Below are 24,457 nucleotides of genomic sequence, written 5' to 3' on the forward strand. Positions count from 1 at the left end.
AAAGTTTAAGGATTGAAGAATCAGTAGATTGGTTTCTTGATCTTATCAATATCTTGTCCATTAAACATTAAGAAACATGATCCTAGATTATGGGCAGGGAAGTATCCACTTCTAAATTTCCTCTCTTTTGGTGGGGGTCATGTGGGGGGTCTTAGAGAAAAGCTAAGAACAACCCCATCTAGTGAGTGACCATTAGCATCCAGGGATGGCCAGAACCTCTCATTCAGCAAGGAAGATCACTTTTATATATTTATGTTGTTTGAAGGCATAGTGGAAGAGCTGCTTGAATAAATCTCATCCAATTATTGCCGTGGAGTGAAGCACAATGAAATCCTCCAGATGCTATTGGGAATTGAAACAAACTGTGAATTCTATGCTCTGTTATACTGTTGCACTCATATTGTTTGATAGATTGCTAGACTATAATTGGGATAATTTGGCTAAAATTAGCAGATTTTTACTTGCAGAAAAAAAATGGGTTACAAGAATGAGAAAATGTGATAGGGTCTATAAAAACCTAGTTTTGCCAACTTTTAAAGGCTTGGTCTTATTGATACAGATTCCCAGATATTTCCTGATAATGAAATACTTTAGTGTGGTTGCATAGAGAGATACTACCTGATTATGAGTCAGATATATTCAGTCCTAAATCTGCCACTAAGTAACTAGGTAACCTTGATCTACGCAGTTGTTTTCAAAGGCTTTTGGGAAAGCTTGGGGTTCCTTGGATCTACCTCCAAAGGCACCACCAGATGCCAGAGTGCAGTCACAAGGTACAGTGCTGCCTCCGTATCTCCAGCTTTAACCAGACCACCTGCATTTTTATGTTTGGAGAGCAAGTTAAATTTTATTTTGTCGGTGGGGGAAATGATTTCTAACATAAGTCAAGCATTTATATTACGTGAACACATATCTCTGAGCATCATTTTCTCATCTATAAAAATGAAAGTTTGGGCTATGTCAGAATTTTTCATCTAATGATATATCAAGTATTTTCAGGTGGCTTGTCAGTCTTTTCAAAATTGAATCCTATGCATGAATTTCTCTGAATCCGTATTTTTAAATTGCATTAATTGGCATCCCTAAGTGTAATAACATCCTTTTTTCTAGGTGGCACGTCATTGGCAAAAGTGAATGTTCATCCCACTGTGGTCAAGGATATAGGTCCTTGGACGTCCACTGCATGAAGTATTCCATTCATAAAGGACAAACTGTTCCAGTAGATGACCACTACTGTGGTGACCAACTTAAACCTCCCACACGAGAACCCTGCCATGGTGACTGTGTCTTAACAAGGTGGCATTATTCAGAATGGTCTCAGGTACAAATAACCAGTATTGCTTAAGAAAAGTTGCCCCCCCCTTTTGTTAAATATTTGTTACTCTATATTTTTGTTAAAATGTTATTTTTTTCATTTGTCACCACTGGTTTTTGTTTTTGTCCTTTTAATCAGTGTTCCAGGAGTTGTGGAGGAGGGGAAAGGTCTCGAGAATCTTACTGTATAAATAACTTTGGCCACCATCTTGCTAACAGAGAATGCCAAGATATTCCCCGAGTGACAACCGAGAATTGCAATGAATTTTCCTGTCCCAGTTGGGCTACTAGTGAGTGGAGTGAGGTAACATTGAACAGATGAGGCTAAGAACTGTTACAATATTTTGTAGGAAAGCTTTGCAATTTAAGGCTTTAAAGAAGTCAAAAGTAATCTGTTCTTGCTTTGTAAATAACTATTATCAAGGCAATAACAAATTAATGGTTTGTTCTTAAATTATTCTGTCTGGCTAACAATAACATTGATTGGTGTTTAATCACTAACCATTTTCATAAAGTCCCAGTGTCCACAGTAGCCTGAGATATATACTTAAGGTTAGTTTTGTACCTTTGTTTCTAGGACAAATGGATGCTGCACTGGGATTTGAGCAGCAAATTTGGGGTGGCTGATCTTACCTGGTGAATATCTCTGGAGGACTGAAGGGAAAATGTCATTAGGAATGGTCTTTCATGTGCATTTTAATGTGTGACTTGATCATTGTGTCATTTTTTTAGGCATTTATATTGACTAATATTAAAAATAATGATCATTTGTGTTCTTTCAGTGTCTTGTTACATGTGGAAAAGGAACAAAACAGCGGCAAGTGTGGTGTCAGCTGAATGAAGATCACTTGAGTGATGGTCTCTGTAATCCAAGTACCAAACCTGAATCTCTGAGACCATGTGAGCTTCATACATGTGCTTCCTGGCAAGTAGGACCGTGGGGTTCTGTGAGTATGAGAATGGTTTTCCTGATTTAATTCATCTTTATAGAATAGCACCAGAATTGCGGTGTGTTCACTCTCTTAATGGAGGCAGCTAAATTTGGGTTGGTTTTTTGGGAAAATATCTTTGAAATGTAACCTCTCATCTATACAATTTTATCAGTGCTGCTAATTTTGCTGTGGTAAATAGTTCAGCTTTGCTTTTGAACTCACTTATTAACCAAAATGCTGCAAATATATTCTTCAGCTTTGTTTAAACTATAAATATTTTCATGCTCTGTGTCTAAATGAGCTTTACTGCATTTAGAGTAGGCATTGTTTTAGAAGTTTTGCCAAACAGGCAGCTAGGAATTTGCAGGATGAGCAGTGGTCAGGCTGGATGAAGATGGACAGCCTGTTAACCCATGGAGGTTGCCACTGTGGATGGGAAACCTTGTCTCATCTTCCATTTAACTTTATGCTCTTCCTTCTTCATCTCTTTGAAATTTATTTAGCATGTTAAAAGACATACATACACCAGGTAGATTTTGAAAAAGTATTTAGTCCCCCTAAATTACATTAACTCTGCCCCCAAAATATCAAGGCTCTATTGACATTTTTACATAACTTTTTAAGGCTACGATAACACTTGTCCATTTTAACGTCACTATTATCTGTCTACCTTGGAATAAATGTATATTGATTACATTTGCTAATTTGGTATGGGATCCGATGTAAAGAACTAATGAAAAGATCTGAAAGTATGTTAATTGTATTAAGAAAATTAGGCTTGTACAATTTTTGAGTAACGGTGTTGGATACGGGCTTGTATTGTTCCAGTGCACGGCCACATGTGGACGTGGGTATCAGATACGTGCTGTTAAATGTGTCAATGAGCTGCTCAGTGCAGTGTTAGATGACGGGGTCTGCCATGGAGCCAGCCGCCCAAGTGACAGGCAGGTAAAGGACACTTCTTCGTGGATTATAAACAAAAAGTTTTGTTACAGGAGGATGAATGTGTTAAACTTATTTCATACGTATTTGTCCTACTAATATCCCTTGCAAACATGTTTGTGCACATGTGTGTTGGAGAATTTATCTTTTTAAAAGTGTTTCCAGCTTTATAGCTTTATTAACTTTTTTAGTCTTTATCTGCCATTGAATCACTCATTTAACGTAGATGTTTTCATCCTTCACACTGCAGAAGGATAGTATCTATTGTGAATATGGCATGTTGTACTTCCTGCGGGTAGTGTTCTGTGTGCACCTCAGGATATTTCAGCTTAGTGGTATTTTTGAAGGACTATTGCTCTTTTTCTTTTCAACCACCGGATAGAATGATCCAAACCTTAGGATTCAGATTTGTACTATCCGCTTGTAGCCCTTGACAGTACTTTGTACTTCTGAAAAATTTAAATTTTACATTATTAATTTGTAATTCTGCAGCTATTCTTGAATTAGACATGTGGAAGAATGAAGATTTTAATAGAAATCAGAGTGAATTCATTGATGTTTTGAGATACATTTTTCTTTTGAACAGGACTGTATAGTCATACCTTGCCCAGTTATCCCTAAAATTGGGGCCACTTCATTGTCAGCTGTTCCCATAGGAAAGATAGCCCAATGGCGACATGGTTCTTGGACCCCAGTAAGTGAATTCCTTTAAGAAGTACAGTGTTTGGGGGCACCTGGGTGGTTCAGTTGGTTAGGTGTCTGACTTCGGCTCAGGTCATGGTCTCGGGATCCCGGGATGGAGCCCGCATTGGGCTCCCCAACTCAACGGGGAGCCTGCTTGGCCCTCTTCCTCTCCCTCTGCCCACACATCCCCCCACTAGTGTTGTCTCTCCCAAATAAATAAATATCTTAAAAAAAAAATACAGTTTTTGTATTATGGAGGCTTTTACACATCAATAATGGTTGCTTCAGTTTAGCCAAATTAATGTTATGCATTCATTCTCAGGTAACTTAATGGAGTAGAAGTGATGTAGGGTTCAGAAATAGATAATTTAGTGGCTAAATGCTGCTCTATCCTGCTCTTACCCAGAGCTCTGTGTCTGTGGGCAAGAAATTGAAGTTTTCTAGGTTTGTTTTCTCATCTACAAAATGTGGATGATAATATTTATCTCACAAGTGGTTATGCAAAGCAGACATGAAATTAGGCTTTTTATCAGCCTTTATTTGGAGTATATGCTTTGTTTTAATCTTATATAGAAGCTATATTAGTAAACTTCAGGTATTCTCTGAATATCTTAATTATGGGATCATATCGACCCTGTTAGATGTTTAAAGTTATTTAAAATAAGATTGTCTCATAAAATGTTTCCTGAATCTTATTCTCATTGCAAATGTAGGATCCAAACTGAGTGGGGTATTCATTGCCCTGTCTTTATTTGACTCAAAAGTGAAACCAAGTGATATCATTTAAAATCTTTTTTCAAGAAACTTCATGTTTTAGAAATCTGAGCAAAAGCTACCTGAGAGAGGTACTGTGTAACACTTTGGTTTAATCCTTTTTTTTTTTTTTTTAAGTGCTCTGTGTCTTGTGGACGAGGTAATCAAGCACGCTATGTAAGTTGTCGTGATGCTTATGATAGAATAGCAGATGAATCCTATTGTGGCCATTTACCCCGACCTGCTGAAGTATCTGTCTGTTTTAACCCTTGTGGGGAGTGGCAAACTGGGAATTGGTCACCTGTAAGTATTTTTATGAGAAAAAAAATAATAAAACTAAAAAGTTTAAATATAATTGATATTTAGTATAATAATATAACTTATTACATTATAAATGTTGGCTAAATTTGTGATCAGTGTTCAGCTTCCTGTGGCCATGGGAAAACAACGCGACAAGTTTTATGCATCAACTACCATCAGCCAATTAATGAGAATTACTGTGACCCTGCAGTTCGCCCTTTGATAGAACAAGAATGTAACCTGGCAGCCTGCCCACCCATGTACAGTCACTTTCCAAGTTCCTCTGAGCAGCCGAGCCATTTTCCAGGCAGGAATTTTCCATTAACTCACAAACCAGAAGATCATCAAAATAAGGGGGTCCATCCGTCTATCAGAGGAAACCAATGGAGAACAGGACCATGGGGATCAGTAAGTGATCTTTATTGAGTTATATTAATTCTGTAATTTTGTTATATTATAGCCTTTTAACAGATATGTATGTAATGACATCAAATACTTTTAATGCTAAATTTATCTGAAGATCAACAGTTTAAATCTTAAAAGGATTAAGCGATTTTTGATGCAGATGACAAGTCCCCAGAGTTCTTATTGAACTATACACTAATGTGATATTATGATTACAGAGGAATGCACTTAAAAACAATCTGATTAGAGTCCATTATAATAAAAAAAAGAATTTTTTAAGAGGTTAAGACTGCAAATGTTTATTAAAAAAAAAAAAAAACCTAGAAATTACTGTAATAGTGCAGTAGGCGGGTGTAAAACCATGAAACTACAAAGGTACAATTGTAGCTCTTATTTTGCATAAAAGTTGAGACAAAAACAATATCAAAGTTAAGTGACTTCATCTTTTTTTGCTTCCTTTCTACTTAACACTTAGGACGGGGCTGAATTGGCTCTTGCAACCTTTACTATTTCCCCTTTCGTTGACAAATTCTAATACACTCCTGTTTTTGGCAGATTTTTCAACTCAGATTATTCCAGTGAGGGGAATTTTAGCAGGGGGAGTTTGCATTTGAGTCCAAACACTGATTCCCCCCACACACACACTATGTAATTGCATGATGTGGCATCCACAGTTTGTTTTATCCTCGTCAGTGCTCTAGAAGCTGTGCTGGAGGTGTTCAGCACAGGGTTGTGGTCTGCCAGGATGAAAATGGACAGAGTGCCAGTTACTGCGATGCAGCCTCCAGGCCCCCAGAGGCCAAGCATTGTGACTCAGGTCCTTGTCCGCGGTGGAGCTACGGAAGCTGGGGAGAAGTAAGTCCTGATGTTTTCTAAACTTGTGGAGATGATGAATCTCTGAAGACTGAAAGTTAAGTACTTCACACTGTTACTGTGGGATAATCTTACTTCATGATACTACACAGAAAGGTTTATTTTTAGGAAAATCTTGTTCTTTTAATAGACCGTCTTGGTATAAATCACTCCTGTGTGATAGGAAGTACTCCAGATTTTTTAACAGAATCTAATATGCTAGCCAATATGTCTGTGAACCCGTAATGTCTCTCTAAAATTAGTATATTATTGTTTTCTTAGAAAATTTGGTTGATATAAAGATAGAAAATTAGATTAATATATAGCCATGCTGATATCCTATTACTGAGCCATTCATGTGGTGAATTTTCTAAGCAGATAGTTGTCAATTATCGAGCACTTCATGTCCTGGCATTCTTCTAGACACTGGGGATATGAAGATAATTTTTAAAGTAGTTCTCATGAATACTAATTCCACCTATATTGTGCATGAGAAAGAACAAGAAAGATTTATACTGGCTTTGGATGAATAAAATCAACTAATTTAGTCAAATATTTTTGTTTAATGATTTTTAGTATATATTTTCTCATAGAGCATTTGGAAATCCTTGCGTAAAGATACACTTCTGACCAGGTGCTATTAAATACCAAGTCCATTTTAAAAATGTTCTTTTACAGTTTCCAAAATGGAAATGACATTTTTACTCCTGAGGTTAGGCAAACTCATTGTAAAAATTGAAATGATAGGAAAAATTATGAAGAGGTAAGAACTTTTAACATTTGATACATTTCCTTCCAGACTTTGGTCTTATGTGGATTCCACAAACAGATTCATATTACATAGGCTGCTTTGCCACCCACCGCTTTCATGTAACACATACTGAACATTTTTCCCTGTTTATCAATTTAGGTCTATCTTACTAGCTTTCGTGAATACCCAGGAATCTATTGATAGGTTATCATAAATTAGGGAGTTAATACTTATTACTTAAGTAAATCCATTTTATTTGACTTGTCTATCTTACAGATCCTTGGTATCTTACTGAAACATGGTACTAATTCTCAAAATTTTGTGTAGTATTTTTTTTTTTAATAATAGAACTAAAACTTTTTTTACCCAGGAAGAAAATTTTAGCATTAATACTTATGTATTAGACATTGAATAAAGCAATATAATACTGTCTTTAAAACCACATAGTTATGAATTTTCTTATTTTTAGTGTACACAAACATGTGGAGGAGGAATAAAGTCAAGATTCGTAATATGTCAATTTCCCAATGGCCAAATGTCACAAGAGCAAAACTGTGAAATCTTAAACAAGCCACCTAGTGTGGTACAATGTCATGTGCATGCTTGCCCTGATGAGGTGACATGGCATCGGGGACCATGGAAATCGGTACGATAGTAGTATTATTTTTGCCTGTTTTGTTTTGTTTTACTGTGCCCCCTTTAATCGCTTGTTTGTAAATTGTGGTACACACTGTATCTTCCGATTTTTTTACTTTAAGCAGATTACTGGCCATCTTGGCTCGTGGTATTGAATTTGGTAGTTTGGAAGAAGAATCCATTCAATTTCAAGTACTGTACTATAAATAATAGTTTTATATGTATTTATTTTTTATAAGTAATATTGAACCATAGCACTATTCTAATGGATATATTTTCTCCAGTACATCTTTGGCTTGTCCTCTAATTGTAAATGTTTGACTATACGCATTTGTATATAATGTTAACATTGTGCTTGTTACAATGGCAAATTAAGGCTGTGTCTTGTTTAAGTGTATAACTGTATGGCTTTTGTCTGTCAATGTCTAGTAACTGATCCAAAAGCAAGTCACATTCTTTAAAACTTTTTTTTTTTATCATTGTTAAACTTAGTATCTTGTTTGGAAATGTGAAAATATTAAAAGAGAAATTTAAAGTGAGTTGTTTACAGTTTGTTACATACATCATGGAAAAATATTTGTATAGTAATTTATATGAGTATTTCTTCACTGTGTGGAGTTACTCTGTTTTGGGGATGTTTTAATTTATTTTTTTGGAGCCATAGACAAAATTCATTAAGTATTGTTCATGACTGATTAATTTAGTATATTTCAAATATCCAGGCTTTGAAGAATAATTACTATATAAATGTGTTGACATTAGCATGTTGGTCACTTTTGACATTTTAAATCCTAAACAACCAAGTACACTTTTTCCAGGTGAAAAACAGATATCTATCTATAATTTATAAAGTTATACAGTTCTTTATTTGGAAAATAATTATAACTCTTTACAACCAAACCTGATGCCTGCACTTGGTTTGCTTTTCCCAAGTCAAAGCTTTACACTGTGATGTAGACCTAAGTTTCAGACTCCTGCTGTTTGATGAGTAAGTCAAGTTCTAGTTCAGGCTGAAATGCATCTCTATAGTCAGTGTGACTGATATAAAACAAAAGGAAATTGTAACTTCATAGGAGGATCCTAAATTGCTACATCACTTTGTTGGAACTAACAAAAAACATATTTTGCCATAGAAAGCATTCACTTATTAATAAAATATTGACCATCTATATCCTAGGCACTGTGCTACAGAAATTTAAAAAAAAAAAGACCTATTTCTTACTCCTGTGGAGTTTATAGCCTAGTTGGAGAGATTTGAGTAGGAACTCAACTATAAAAAGATACCCTTTTTTGGTAGCCATCTTACACTGAAAATTCACTTTTTCTTTACTAGATCTGTTACATTGTCTTTCATTTTTTTGGCTGTAGTTTGCAAGCCTAGTTCTTAATAAGGCTATGGGTTGCTTTCTTGGAGTTTTGTCCCAATTAGGAAAGCAAGCTCCTGACCAGTTAATTAGAGGATTAAATTGTAATGGCATTTGTTTCTGAGCACAGAAGTTTTATTTTCTTACTCATTCATCAATTCATTAATTCGCAAAGCATTAAACATTTGTGCTAGGTATCAAAATACCTAAAATTGTTTCAATCATATTTTCTATTTCAGGGGTCAGCAGACTATGGCCCATGGACCAAATCTGGCCCATTGCTTTTTTTTGTAAATAAGTTTCATGGGAACACATTTTTTTTTTAAGGTATTATCTATGGCTGCTTTTGATACTACAGTTATTGCAATAGAGACTGGCCCTTAAAGTCTGAAATATTTACTATTTCGCCCTTTCGGGAAAAGTTTGCTGACCCCTTATTTAATAAACATGATGCTTTTTAAATTTAGCATAAAATGTACTTAAAGTTATAGACTATTAGAATTACAAATATTCATTTGGGGTCATTTTTAGATGTTTTTGATATTTTAAAACATGTTACAAGGTTTATCAGCCTTCTCCACATATTCACTAGGGTATTTAGACAATTTTTTTTTCCAGTTTTGAGATATACTTGGTGTGTAACATTGTGTAACTTTGAGGTATACAGTGTCACACGATGTTTATATATGGTGTTGGAAGGTATCTAGTACTATATTCGAATATATTCGTGTCATGCTCTTTATATGTAAATGATATTGTAAGTGAAAAGAACCTGAATGTTCAGTAAAGTTCTGTGTATAGATAACTTTTTCAATCTGACAAAAACCAATAACCAAGAAAATGACCGCAGTTACAAAATAGTAACACAGAAGTACACAAGTCTTCATTGTTTACTACGTGCCTGTTCCGAAAGGAGCTCATTGAATAATTCAGTCTTTGCACTAGTGAGAAACTGTAATGTTTTTTTTTTCATAAATTGAAGGTGAAATTTTAAAAATCACAATGTTTATATCAGAGTTTTTGCAAACTTATTTATTCACTTTTTATAGGTATAAAGTACATATATATTAAAGTGCCTGGATTTCTTTTATTATATGAAGAATTTTATTCCTTAAATTAGCCTTTTATATTAAAAGGGTTTAAGGGAGCTGAAGTTTTTTTTGTTGTTGTTAAAACTAGATATAACCTTTTACCTCTTTGTGTTGCTACATATTAGCCAAACTTCAGAATACCTCTTATTAACATATCAGATTAATATTCTTTCAAGGGTAACTTTAATTTCAGCAGATCCTACTCACTAGGTTAGAAAATTACAATGTGTGTGTGTATGTATACATATACATATATGAACAACATGAAATCTCAAACATTTCATTTTAAAGCAGAATTATAAAGCGTTAAATCATTAAAATGTAACTAGGAAGAAAGTTGTAAATATGCATTTAAATTTTCTCCATCTTGTGGAAAATCTTGTATTGTAATAATTTATAAGCATGATTAAGGAAATAAAACTTAACCTATGTCTGTTAACTTAATGACTGTATTTTTGTGATTAGTCAATGTGAAATGTTTGTATTTTAACCCTTGTTTATTAATGACATGTGTTGTGGCTTTGTGCTTTGCATAATTCATATGTATGTTGTATTTTTACTACTTCGATCAATACCTAAAATGTTTTAAGTCCCTGAACAGATCCTGTATTGTAATGAATCCCTCTTTTCTCTTGGTGCTGTTTTTCTTAAATTAACAAACTATTAATTTCTTATTAAACATTTAATTGCTGAATAGTGTATGTTTTCATAATTTGAGTATTTAAGCTATTGTTATATTTTAAATCCATTAGAAACTAACATTCGTGTTTAAAAACATAAGATCTATTGTTTAGATATCAATTTTAAATACTAGAAAAATTTATATTTTATAAACAATAAAAATCTATGATGTAAACTTATTTATTGGTAAGGTAAAAGCTCATGACCAAGATAGTCTTTAAAAGGTGAGTAGAGTGCTTGCTTCGGCAGCACATGTACTAACTAAAAGGTGAGTAAAATTTTATTTTTCTCTTCTCTCTCATATATACTAAGGAACATTACATATGTAATCAAACAGTTCTAGCAAATGCTCTTAAGTAAATTTATAATAATTTCTTAATTTTCCCATTAAGTCTCATTTAGCTGATTCATTTTCCTAAATGCTTTTATTCTCTACCTAGAATGCAATCATGTTTGGTATGAAAATGTGTATTCCATTGTGTTCTGGGTTAATGATGATCCCAGAGAATTAAAGAGCATATTTTTTTCCATTAAGGATTGTTTTTTTCCTCCAAAAATGAGAAAATTCATTTAAAAAAGTGAAAGCTTGATACTTGAATCTTCTAGATTCTAGTGCTTTCCCCAAAGTGTTTCTTTTTAAAATGTATATACATAGGCACTATACTAAATCTCTAATATGATACGATGGAATGCAACAAACAGAAGCACTTTTAGCAATGAGCATGTGGTAGCAGCATACACCCAGTAAATCTGCAGTTTGTCACCTTCACAGTTTTGTGTAACAAAAAAACATTGAAGGTCTGAACTTGGGTTGGGAGGCTCCTTCCACTGTAGCTCTCACTGAGGATGAAATGCACTCGGGAAGAAACTTGTTACTGCCTCTGTTGCTCATAAGGCCAGGAGTAGCCAGGGAGGATGGTAATGTGTGGGGCAATGGTTTCAAGAAACTGTCAATTCTTTGTGGAGTGTAGAACTCAGTAAAACTATTTATAGTAATAAGTTGTTTTCTTAAATTTGGAAAAGTTATACATAACCATAGTAAAAAGCTGGAAATCTATTTTATTCCTAATTTATCATAGTTTCACATACCTTATTAGTAAGTAGTGAACTAATGTTTCCATTTATTTGTTACTCTATCTTTCTATAGTACATTCATTGACTCTCCCAAAGATGAGCATCCCCTACATGTTAGGCATTGTGCAGTGGATAAATCAGGCACAATCCCTGTGTACAAGAAGTTTGCAGTGAAGTGATGAATGTACTAAATAGATGGTCGGAATGTAAAACGGGGTCCTCTCTGATTTCAGTAACCATGTGATTTATAATATTGAGGACTCAATACTGGGACCTTAATAGGTTGTAATTATCCAAGAATTGGATAATGAGGATGGTACTTGACAACACAATAATTCTGCCAGCTGATCTTTCTAGAAAGCCTAAACCAGTAGAATCTATTCCATTATAACCTGGCAAGAGAGGAGTGGCATCCTGAGTCCCTGTGCTAGAATAGTTTTTTGCATAATTGCAGCATCTTCCTCCTTTATGTAGGTGGATTTCATGTCTCACCAAAAAGAACATGGACCAAGATATATGATGGTATGAAAGTAATTTTGGAGATACAAATGGGACTTGCAGGTTTGAAATGTAAAACCTAGGAAAAATTTAAGTAGATAATATACTGATGCGATCATAAGAGACTTGTGAGTGTGTTATATTGAATGAAGTTAGAATGTTAAATCTAAAATAAACTCAATGTGAAATGGTAATATGCCATGTTTTTCTTTATGCATCTATATTAAAATGGACATGTTTCTATGGTAATTCTCTTTTCCCAGACATAATGCTTGAGAATGTTTAAGAATCTCTGGAAATAGATTTTTAAATGTTTTATAACCACATATTCTCAGTATTCTACAATATCTCTGTTCTCGACGATGATCCTATTTATGTAGGATATATAGGCATTGTTAATATTCATTTAGATGCCAAAATTTTTCTGTCACCTTTCAGTAGTTTGAGAAAACCATTTTAGTTCCTATAAAATCACAGGAACAACAAAGACTTTGGCATTAATCTTGTGAAGTCTCTTTGACATTTTCTAGATAGTTGATTTCTAATCTTTTGAGCATAGATAATATTTCTCAGTAACATGTTTTGAACATGTCCCCTTTTTATATTTAGACATTACAAGCTAATATATAAATGATTTATGAAACCTACAAACATGAATTAGAGTATTTTTTAATGAATAATTTCTTACTGAACTGTGATAGTAATCCCATTTTAAAAAGTGGTAGGATAATGGGGACTAAGGAGTGCACTTGCTGTGATGAACGCTGGGTGAGGTGTGGAAGTGACGAATCCCTATAGTGTACGCCTGAAACTAATAGAAAGTTAACTACACTGGAATTAAAATTTTTAAAGAAGGATGGTGTTTCATTAGCTTTGAAAATCTTGGTTCAACACTGTCCTCTAGCAGTTTAAAAATCTCATTTATCCCAATTTGTCATTTCAGTAGCTTCCATAGCTGAAAAAATTACCACATGAAAATACATACCTCCATACAGAAAAGTTAATCACTGGGTGTTACTGTTATAGATTAGTAACTGATTTTTAAATCCAATTACCAATTATGCAAAAAAAATCATCGAAACTTGTGTGACAAATTTCCATTCTCCACGATGTCACTCAGTTACTGAAAATTACTAGAATGAGATATATTTTCAGGTTTGTAATTTTTCTTTGTTGCTGTATAGTTGACACAATGTTAACATTAATTTCAGGTGTACAGCATAGTGATTCTACAGCTCTATATACTATGCTATGCTCCCCACAAGTGTAGCTCCCATCAGTCACCATACAATGCTATTATACCATTGACTATATATCACTGTGCTATACCTTTCATCCCCCATGACTTATTAATTCCATAACTGGAAGCCTATACCCACTTCCCTTCACCCATTTTGCCCCTCCCTCCACAGGCAACCACCAGTTTATCCTGTGTATTTATAGGTCTGTTTCTGTTAGTTTTCCTTTTAAGATTCCACATATAAGTGAAATCATATTTGTCTTTGACTTATTTCACTTGGACCCACAGGGTATCATGCTATGTTGTCACAAATGGCAAGATCTCATCCTTTTTATGATTAATATTCCATGTGTATATATACCACCTCTTTCTCCATCTATCAATGGACACTTAAGTTGCTTTTATATATTGGTTATTGTAAATAATTCTGCAACAAAGATGGGGTGCATATAGCCTTTCAAATTAGTGTTTTCATTTTGGGGGGTATAAATATCAGTAGTTGAATAACCAGATCATATGGTAGTTCTCTCTTTAATTTCTTGAGGACCCTCTATGCTGTTTTCCACAGTGGCTGCATCAGTTTACGTTCCCACCAGCAGTGCACGAGAGTTCCTTTTTCTCCATATCCTTACCAACACTTTTTGTCTTTTTGATGCTAGTCATTTTGATAAGTATAAGGTGAAATCTTACTGTGGTTTTGATTTGCATTTCTCTGATGATTAGTGATAGCGAACATCTTTTCATATGCCTGTTGGTCATCTTTGGAAAAATGTCTATTCAGGTCCTCTGCCATTTTTAATCAGATTATTTTTTTTTTAGTGTTGTGTAACTTCATATATTTCTATTTTTTTTTTAAAGATTTTATTTATTTATTTGAGACAGAGAGAATGAGAGACAGAGAGCATGAGAGGGAGGAGGGTCAGAGGGAGAAGCAGACTCCCTGCCGAGCAGGGAGCCCGATGCGGGACTCGATCCCGGGACCCCGATGCGGGACTCGATCCCGGGACCCCAGGATCATGACCTGAGCCGAAGGCAGTCGCTTAACCAACTGAGCCACCCAGGCGCCCCATATATTTCTATTTTAACAAATAGTGTTAAAAATGAAACTTTGAAAGATTTGGAAGCCATTTAAACAATTTTGTTTCAAAGCTTTAAAAATACACATGTGAAAGTTTTGATAGTTGATACATTGTTTATGGTAACAAAATCACATAATACTAGAAATACTTCCAAGTGTTTAAAAATGTTCTAAGAAGTAGTTTCCAGTTTATTTCCCGGAGTCCATAGTCTCTCATGCTTCATCTCCCCCTCTGATTCCGACCCCCTTCATTTTTCCCTTCTTTCTCCTAATGTCCTCCATGCTATTCTTTATGTCCACAAATAAGTGAAACTATATGATAATTGTCTTTCTCTGTTTGGCTTATTTCACTTAGCATAATCTCCTCAAGTTCCATCCATGTTGATGAAAGAAAAAAAATTTCCAAAAACCATTGCTGTCTCATCTACTCTTAAGTGTCTCCTTTAAAGGAGACGTTATGGGTCTATTTTTTAAAGTATTAGGTATTACACTCATTATAGAAAAAAATTTGGAACAAGCCTCTTTTTGTAATGGAAAAATTAGCAATTCATCTTTATGAGCCCATTTGATAATTTGAACATAACCAGCAAAACTCTTAGCCTAAAATGAAAAAAGTTTGTTGTGTCACTCATTAGAGTATTGAGTCTATACATTTAATCCATTTATCTTCCTAAGTGGACATACATTAATTGATTGCAGTTGGTACACAAAGTGGAATGGCAGAGTAATGATCTCGGTCAGGATACCTAAAGTATGTGTCAGGTTAGCATAAAAACCCATATGGTAAAGCTTATTTTAGATAAACATAAATATAAAATTCTTTTAAGAAATTCTGTTGGTACTACATTGAATCACCTTGCCACCTCTGAGAAAGACTTTTGAAAAACTGTGATTTAGAACCTCATAGGCTTATATGAAGCATAAAAGTTTAGTATCCTCTCTAAAACCTCAAACTACAGTTAAGATTGGAATTACCTGATTTATTTTCATAGATACCATCTGCTTCCTGGTTGTCAAGAGAATAAAGTTGAGAAAAGATCGTTCTTAAATTCCTGCACCAATTTATCTCAATCCTAAATCCAGCAGGATATGTTTAAGGATAAGGTACTTTATCACATCATATTGTAATATGACCTTTGCATTAAGTCTCATGATATACATATATTTGTGAGAATTAGCTGAAATACTGCAAAGTTTTTGGTAAACCACATAAATTCATTACCAGTTAACTGAGTTCTGAAGTGATCCTCTAAGACCATTCTGAACGACTTTTATTTTCCTGGACTTCTGATATTTTGCAGTTGTGACCCAGAGAAACTCAGACTTTGGAAGTAACTATGAAGGCAATGGTAGTCACTGAACTGCCAAAAAAAAAAAAAAAAAAAAATCCATCGATCCACTCAAGATCATTAAGAGCCTATCTATATCAGGCACTGGGCTAGGATTTGTAGAAAACTAAAGATAAGAATGACATATTCTCCTCAAAGTACTCACAGTTCAGGGGAAATTAAATATACACACAAATAACAAGGCAGAAACATGTCATGGGAAGTCAGAGAAAGTATGCCTTCAGTTGCAGGAACTTGAAAGGATTTATGGAGGAGAATGCGTTGGCCATGGTGGATAGAACTTGAGTTGGGGTGGAAGACCATTCCCTAGCAAAACCAGAGACCAAAAAAGTGGTTCATCTTGATTAATACGAATTGGTTTGTGAGAGACATGGGGTGAGCATAAGTTTAGAAATATGACTTGGGCAGTCAGAGAAAGATAAATACCATATGATTTCCCCCACATGTGGAATTTAAGAAAACAAATGTACATGGGCGGTGCAGGATAGAAAGAGGAAAACCAAGAAACAGACTCTTAATTATGGGAAAACTGATGGTTACCAAAGGGGAGGTGGGTGGGGGATGGGTTAAATAGGTGATGGGGATTAAGGAGGGGTGTTGATGATGAGCACTGGGTGTTGTAAGTGTTGAATCACTAAATTCTACACCTGAAATTAATAATACACTGTATGTTAACTGAAATTTAAATGACTTGAAGAAAAAGTTATGACTTGGGGTCATATCAAGGAGGATTAATAAGGATCATGCTTAAGAGATTTTTAAAAATTTAAAAATTCTGAATATAGGGGTGCCTGGGTGGCTCAGTCGTTAAGCGTCTGCCTTTCGGCTCAGGTCATGATTCCAGGTCCTGGGATCGAGCCCCGCATCGGGCTCCCTGCTCGGCGGGAAGCCTGCTTCTCCCTCTCCCACTCCCCTTGCTTGTATTCTCTCTCTCACTGTGTCTCTGTCAAATAAATAAAATCTTTAAAAAAATAAAATAAAAATAAAAATTCTGAATATAAGCCATTAAATTTTTGGAGTGGGTGTTAAAGCTGAGTTTTAGGAAGATTATTAGGCAATTCTCATAAGATATAAGCACATTGAAAATGACAGACTGGAGATGGGGAGCCCAAGAGGGGACTCTTCTTAAAGTTAAGGGTGATGATTTAGGGACCATTCAGTTATTCACATATTTATAGTTATAACACTTAAATTGTAGGGTAGAAGCAGCCAGGAGGGGTATTGATGGGACTATTTTTGGTCAAGAGGTGAGATGGCATTTGGAGATGGAAGGAAAAGATATACAAGCGAAAATCCTATCAAGAGCTTTATTGTCAAGAGAATAAAGTTGAGAAAAGTCATGATGGAAGCTTCTAAGATCAATTAAGTTTGGACAATGAGTCAGAAAGTTAATCTGGAGTACTAGCATTACAAACTGCAGTTTGATGGTACATAAACTGGTTTTACATTAGTCTTACATAAGAGAATGTAATCTTGATTTTACCAAGAGAAATGTAAACTTTAATTTACCAGAAGAATTTGGAGAGAGATCATTATTCTTAAGCCTGCTGCAATATACATATTAAGTTTATCCTAGATCTTGTGGTTAGGAGTAAGCATTGTGGCATGCCTAGGTTTGAGTTCATGGAAGGAACTTTGGCAAATCAATATTTCTAAGATTTTGTTTTCTTGGAATAAAAACAATGACTACCTAAAGAGAACATTTTTTTGGGGTTAAATGGAACAGTAGGTAAGGTGGTTAGCATTACTGCCTATTACATAGAGGCTCGATGTATTTTGCTTATTATCACTTATCCAATAATTCTCTTTCTTCAAGGAGCTGAAAAACCACATAGGATATTAGGCTGATAACACACTGAACAATCTGAAACAAGATCTACTGAAGAAAGTTATACTCTAGTATAAGAGAAATCAATTTGGACTGGAGTTTTTTTTAAGTAAACTTTTCTGGAAATATTATATCCAGCAAAATTTCAAATCAAAGTTACAGTTCAGTGAATTTTCCAAAGTGAACACGCTTGTGTAGTCAGCACCCAAACCAAGAATATTAGCACCCTAGAAATTCCCCCATGTACCCCATTGTAGTCACGATCCCCCCACAAGAGTAACCCCTCCTATTCAGCTATCAAATATCATAGATACGTTTGCCTGCCTTTGAACTTTATATACATAGAACTTAGATAATTTGAGAGTCAAAATATTACATCTGTGAAATTCATGTAATTATAGTTTGTCATTGCAATCTAGTAGGAATATACAATTGTATGACTTATAAATAAGCAAATATGATTTATATGATTATTCTCCAGTTGACAAGCATTTAGGATTGTTTTAACTTTGAGACTTACAAATAATGCTGTTAAGAACATGTCTCACGTTTGTTTTTTGGCGAGCATATGTATGCAGATCTTTTGGATATGTAGACAGGAGTTGAATCTTAGTGTATGCATAGGTTGGGTTTAGTAAATATCCGTTTTCTGAGGGTGGTTGAATGAATTCCAATTGTTTCACATCCTTGTCAACACTTGATATTATCAGACTTTAAAATTTTTAATCTCCCTGAGTTTCTATTAAACTTATTCAGTAGATATTTACATAGCAGTTACTGTGTGTTAGTGATATTTACAAAGCACTTGGTATGGGGGAGAACAATAGGAATGGATCAGGAGATAAGAGGTATTAGGTATTACATATCGCAGCTAGTAGAGACTAAAAAATACATTTTTGTTGTTTATAGCAGCTTTATTTACAATTGCCAAAAATTGGAAGCATCAAAATGTCCTTTAGTGATGAATGGATAAATTGTGGTACATCCAGGCAATGGACTTTTATTCAGCACTAAAAAGAAGTGAGTTATCAGACTACAGAAGATATGGAGGAAACTTACATGCATATTACATGTGAGGCAATAGCCCAAGAGCCGATAACCTTCCCTTGAATATTCCACCAAGCCTCTTTGTACTTCCGCTCTAGTAGCTGGACATGCCTAGCATCCTGCCAGGTCTGACCTGTTAATAATACCATGGTTAGTTATTTTTTCTGATCCTTTTTTGACTTCTTCCTCATCTCCTCCCATACTTGTGTAAGGACTAATTCATATAATACAACTCATTTCATAATATTCATAGTGGTTTTCCTTTCCAGTTTGAAACCTTACAGATACAACATAATTTTAAAACTATGTAGAAAAGGAAGGATATAATTAATAAAAATTAGGGGTTGCAGTAGTCCTTGAAAAAGGAGGAAAGGGTGCTATTGTGAAGGACATGGAAGGTTTTGGACATAATATCTCTGTCTTGACTTGGAAGGTAGATATTTTGTTTCATTTTTGTTTTATTGTTTTTATTTTATTTTTTTTTAAAGATTTTATTAGAGAAGGCATGAGAGAGAGAACACCAGCAGGGGGGAGGGGTAGAGGGAGAGAGAAACAGACTTCCCGCTGAGCGGGGAGCCCAATGTGGGACTTGATCCCAGGACACTGGGATCGTGACATGAGCCGAAGGCAGATGCTTAACCTACTGAGCCACCCAGGTGCCCTGTTTTATTGTTTTTAAAGCATACATTTTATATATCTTACACTTGCTGTTCAATACACTGACAGATAGATTGCTATTGCTTACTATCTGGAAAAGATTTTAATGACTGAATATGAAAGAACCAAGTATAAGTAAAAGCAATGAAAAAACTAATATTGAAGCAAGTTGAAATGATTATTTTAGGACAAATAATTGATTTTAATTGGCTCTTAATATGAAGATTTGAAATATAAACGCATAATATTAATAATTAGTAATTATGTAAACTAAATATGAAACAAAAAGGCCTTTGAGAATTATAAATTAAAAACATTTTATCAGATAAAAATCTTTGAGTCACATGTAAGAATTTTACAGAAGGCTAAAAAAGTTGGCCATATATAAATGCCTTTTTTTTTAGCTATACATGTTTTTATTTTTCCTTTCCAAATTTTTATTTAAATTCCAGTTAATATACAATGTAATATTAGTTTCAGGTGTAGAATTTAGTGATTCATCACTTATAACACCCAGTATTCATCACAAGAAGTAGAGATGATTGTCATAATTTATTTTTGAGACAAATGTTCGTTTAAATGGGATCTTATTTAGTAGCAAATACTATAAATTAGTTCCAAAATATAAACAATTGAACTATTGTATCAAGCAGTTAGATTTCTGTGGAACATAACTTTGGTGCAGTCATTAAAATTGTCAGAAGAATGGGGAGCCTGGGTGGCTCAGTCGTTAAGCCTCTGTCTTCAGCTCAGGTCATGATCCCAGGGTCTTGGGATCGAGTACCGCATCAGGCTCCCTGCTTGGCAGAAAGCCTGCTTCTCCCTGTCCCACTCCCCCTGCTTGTGTTCCCTCTCTCTCTGTCTCTCTCTCTGTCAAATAAATACATAAAATCTTAAAAAAAAAAAAAGATCGTCAGAAGAAGGCTTGCCCACAGCAGAATCATTTCTGTTACTAGCTTGTAATATTTTTCAAGGTATAAACATATTTATGGAACTTTTTTCCATTATAGATTTTATCTATCATAAACCCAAATATAATATTTGATAGGTAGAACCAGAAACTATTTTCTATGTTTAATATTCTGTTTGGGATACCATTAAATATAGTGTAAGAATTAAAATGCGAATTATGCTCTCTAAATGGTAATGTGCTATATTTTTAGGAGAATGAAAGAATAAAAGTCTATTTGTACTGCCACATTAATAAAAAAGACTCCCTATTCTGCCACCAGAGAGAGTCCCCATTCTTCCATCTAAGGGAAACTTCTTTAGTGTTGATTCCTGGGCTTTTGGAGGACTTTCACATCTAGTAGTATGGAAGTTAATCAGGCATGGCTCCTTCCTCACTCCTGAGCATTTCTTCAGTATTAGGGACCAGGCTCAAAAACAGTAGCTCATATGGGCTACTGTCTCCATGCCAGCATTTCTTTGCTGAAATTGGCAAGATCTCAATTTTAGATGAAACCAGGAGGATGCCCTTATCTATGTTGATCCACAGGACACCCCATAGTATCAGAACAACAACAAAAATTTTGAAGAAAGAGCTCTATTACATGAAGATTTCCTTTCTGTGTTATTTTTGTACAACAAAATTCAACTCTATCGCATTCATATAAAACAGATTGCATATTTAAAAGATCTTTGTATATATTTTCTCATGTTTCTTTTTTCTACATGGCATATACTTGTTCAGTAAACATAGATGTGGTTTCTGTTCTTAAGTTTAGAATTCTCATAATTCTTCAACATCTTAAGTGTGTGAGTATATTTTGGTAGAAAGTCTAGCTGCTTTTGCTGCCACACAATTTATACATGAAAATAATCTAATATCCAATTTTGTTATGTTAAGATATTCCCTTTATTTAGATATGGTAGAGTAAGTCACTTAAGATTATGGTTTATATTGAGAGCTTTGGATATTTTTTTGCATTTTATGAAATTCAATATTGTCTTCAAATTTGTCATTCGAGCTGTGAGAATATTTTATAGTTTGTAAGTCAAAACATAGAGAAAACTTACGAGTAAATATCACATACATATGGAAATGGTTTTTTATATATTTTTTAATGCTTAGGAAAACTCTACAGAACTTTTTAAAAGAGAAATTAGTTGGGTGCCTGGGTGGCTCAGTTGTTTAAGCAACTGCCTTCGGTTCAGGTCATGATCCTGGAGTCCCGGGATCGAGTCCTGCATCGGGCTCCCCGCTCAGCGTGGAGTCTGCTTCTCCCTCTGACTCTCCCCCGTCTCATGCTCTCTCTCTATCACTATCTCTCTCAATAAATAAATAAAAATCTTTAAAAAGAGAAATTAGTTGGAAAAATTTTAGCTTGTGGTTAAGATAATAAAAAGCAGATTCTTTCTGGAAGCCTATTTTCTCAGAAACTAAATTTTTAAAGTCTGGTAATAACTTCAGGATTTCATTCAGGTAACTGATGTCATAAGAAAAGAGGTTTAAAACTGTGAGATTTATTTGATAATTCTTAAGAACTAAGGAATGACCTATTCTCCTTCTACCAAAGATGCCCCCATAATCCAGGTATGCAGAAATTTGCAGTTTCTCGGGGTGCATGCGTGGCTCAGTTGAGCATCTGACTCTTGATTTCGACTCAGGTCATGACCTCAGTGTTGTGAGATTGAGCCCCACATCAGGCTCCATGCTGAGAATGGAACCTGCTTAAGATTCTCTCTCTCTCTCTCTCCCTCTGTCCTTCTCCCCACCCCCAAGCTTGCTTGCTCTTTAAAAAAAAAAAATTACATTTTCTCATTTGAGCAAACAATAGAATTTTTTAAAGTCAGCCCATTAAATACATATCTAAAGAGTTAAATTGTGATTCTTAAAATACTTGAAAAACACTGTGGTGTTTCTTTCTTTCTTTCTTTTTTTTTTTTTTTTGGTATCCCATCTTTAAAATTGGGAGAGAATTTCAATTTTCATATTCTACACAAAGCATAAATTCAATTTTCTCAGCTGAAGTATACACAGTTTCCATGTCTAGCGAATCTTTCTAAAATTGGAGACCATACCACAACACAATATAGCCTACTTCTTTTCAGGAAAACTATATGATTGTTCTTCATTTTGAGCTGAAACCGTTATGTATGAAAGATTCACCTGCAATTCTCATTCTGCACACTGAAGAATGTATTAAATTCCTCCTCACAGGACAAATATTTGAAGACAGCTGTTCTTCTGTGTTTCTGGTTAAATATATCTATTTTAACTCTTTAACCATCCCCAAATCCTTTGTTGTTACTCTTAAAATGTGACATTTAGCATCTCATTTATTAGCAAAATGGTATAGCTATAAAGAATATTGCAATCCTTGGTGTGAATGCTGCACCCAATATATACAATATTGTATCAAATTTGTTTTTAGTAGTCACCCAGTTTTTCTTATACTGATCTTACATCAGTATAAACCTATATGTGATACTGTCATTAATCATTTTATTTATCCTTAGCAGTAGATAATATTTTTAAGCCAGGGTGTAGAAGTTTGATTTCTATTCTATTTCTTTTCATTCTAGCCTCAATTCATTTACTTTTTAATTCTCATGCCTGACTTTTTTCTGTTAGTTTCAAGTTTTTATTTAAAATCTCATATGTGACTTTTAAATAAGTTCTCTCAACTTCATGTCACAAGTAAATCAGGAAGCATACTCTGTCTTCATAAAATAGCTAATAACATCCTCCATGACAGGGTGGGCCTAGGGCTCTAGAACATACCTCTAGAGACAACTCTCCAGTTTGACCTTAATCTTCATTAATGAAACAAATATCATTGATTATAATTTTATTTATTTATTAGAGAGAGAATGAGAGACAGAGAGCATGAGAGGGAGGAGGGTCAGAGGGAGAAGCAGACTCCCTGCCGAGCAGGGAGCCCGATGTGGGACTCGATCCTGGGACTCCAGGATCATGACCTGAGCCGAAGGCAGTTGCTTAACCAACTGAGCCACCCAGGCACCCTCATTGATTATAATTTTTGAATAGTCTTATTGATGTGACACATGTACATAGTTAAGAGATGGTACTAAAATGCTGATAAAGAAAAAGCTATCTCCTGTTGCAGTCTTTCCTACCCCAGAAATAATCTTTAAATCCTTCTGTTTTCTGGTATTTGCTTCCGTATTTCAAATTAATAGGCTTTTTCTGCTGTTTCTTGTTGTGTCAAAAAACATTACCTATTGGTTTCATTTAATAGAGGTTGAGATTTTAATTCTCTTATATGGCCACTAATCCTATCTTCCAAATAAATTTCAGTTAATAGTGCTCTTTATGCCAGTGTGTATACTGTTGAGCTCTGTTCCTTTCTTACACAACTCTTTAATTTTCCTGGAGTTAATAATACCTTTGTTTAAAAAATTGCTTAGTTTTTAAATGTCCAACCACTAGTGTTTCTTTCAAGTGCCTGAACAGGTATGTAAAATCTCCATGAACATTTTTTCTTAAATACCCAGATATTTCTTCTTTCCTAGATGCCTTGCAGACAGACACCCACCTCCAAGATAAAATCTTCCTTCTCTGATCTGGCCTGGATGAACTTAACCTTGTTGTCCCATTCTCTCAAAAAGTGAAAGTCATTTTACTCATCTTCAATTTTGATGACATTTTCTTGCATCAGATATTTCTTTTTAAAATTTCCTCTCTCAAACACTTTACACATCTTCCTAAAAAAAGAAAAACAGGAGATAACATTTTTCCATATTGGAAACCTGAAAAGGTCTTTAATCAGTCCTTGTATTTGATTAATAATTTGAATGGTTATAGAATTCTAGTTTGAGAATAATTTCCCTCAATTTTTTTCAATAATTTTTATTGAAGTATAATTAGCATACAGTGTTATATTAGTTTCCGGTGTGCAATATAATTCAATAATTCCATACATTACTCAGTGCTCATAACAATAAGTGTACTCTTTTTTTTTTTTTTTTTTTGACAGAGAGAGAACATAAGCAGGGGGAGTGGGAGAGGGAGAAG

At 34.5% G+C, this 24,457-nt stretch overlaps 1 protein-coding gene across 1 annotated transcript in view; it reads left to right on the plus strand.

Moving 5' to 3' along the window:
* The window catches only part of ADAMTS20 (ADAM metallopeptidase with thrombospondin type 1 motif 20), a 171,018-nt gene that overhangs the window by 84,967 nt on the left and 61,594 nt on the right, over positions 1-24,457 (plus strand). The window contains exons 20-28 of the mRNA XM_045873599.3: positions 1,111-1,321; positions 1,454-1,618; positions 2,097-2,261; positions 3,075-3,194; positions 3,775-3,882; positions 4,764-4,928; positions 5,043-5,333; positions 6,024-6,185; positions 7,403-7,579. Coding sequence (XP_045729555.1) covers positions 1,111-1,321; positions 1,454-1,618; positions 2,097-2,261; positions 3,075-3,194; positions 3,775-3,882; positions 4,764-4,928; positions 5,043-5,333; positions 6,024-6,185; positions 7,403-7,579 — 1,564 coding nt within the window. The remainder of the gene's footprint in view (positions 1-1,110; positions 1,322-1,453; positions 1,619-2,096; positions 2,262-3,074; positions 3,195-3,774; positions 3,883-4,763; positions 4,929-5,042; positions 5,334-6,023; positions 6,186-7,402; positions 7,580-24,457) is intronic.

The sequence above is a fragment of the Mirounga angustirostris genome, unplaced genomic scaffold (assembly GCF_029215605.1).
Source record: "Mirounga angustirostris isolate CCGP_5_RB_7025 unplaced genomic scaffold, mMirAng1.0.hap1 SCAF_5, whole genome shotgun sequence".
In the NCBI taxonomy this organism is placed as follows: Eukaryota; Metazoa; Chordata; class Mammalia; order Carnivora; family Phocidae; genus Mirounga; species Mirounga angustirostris.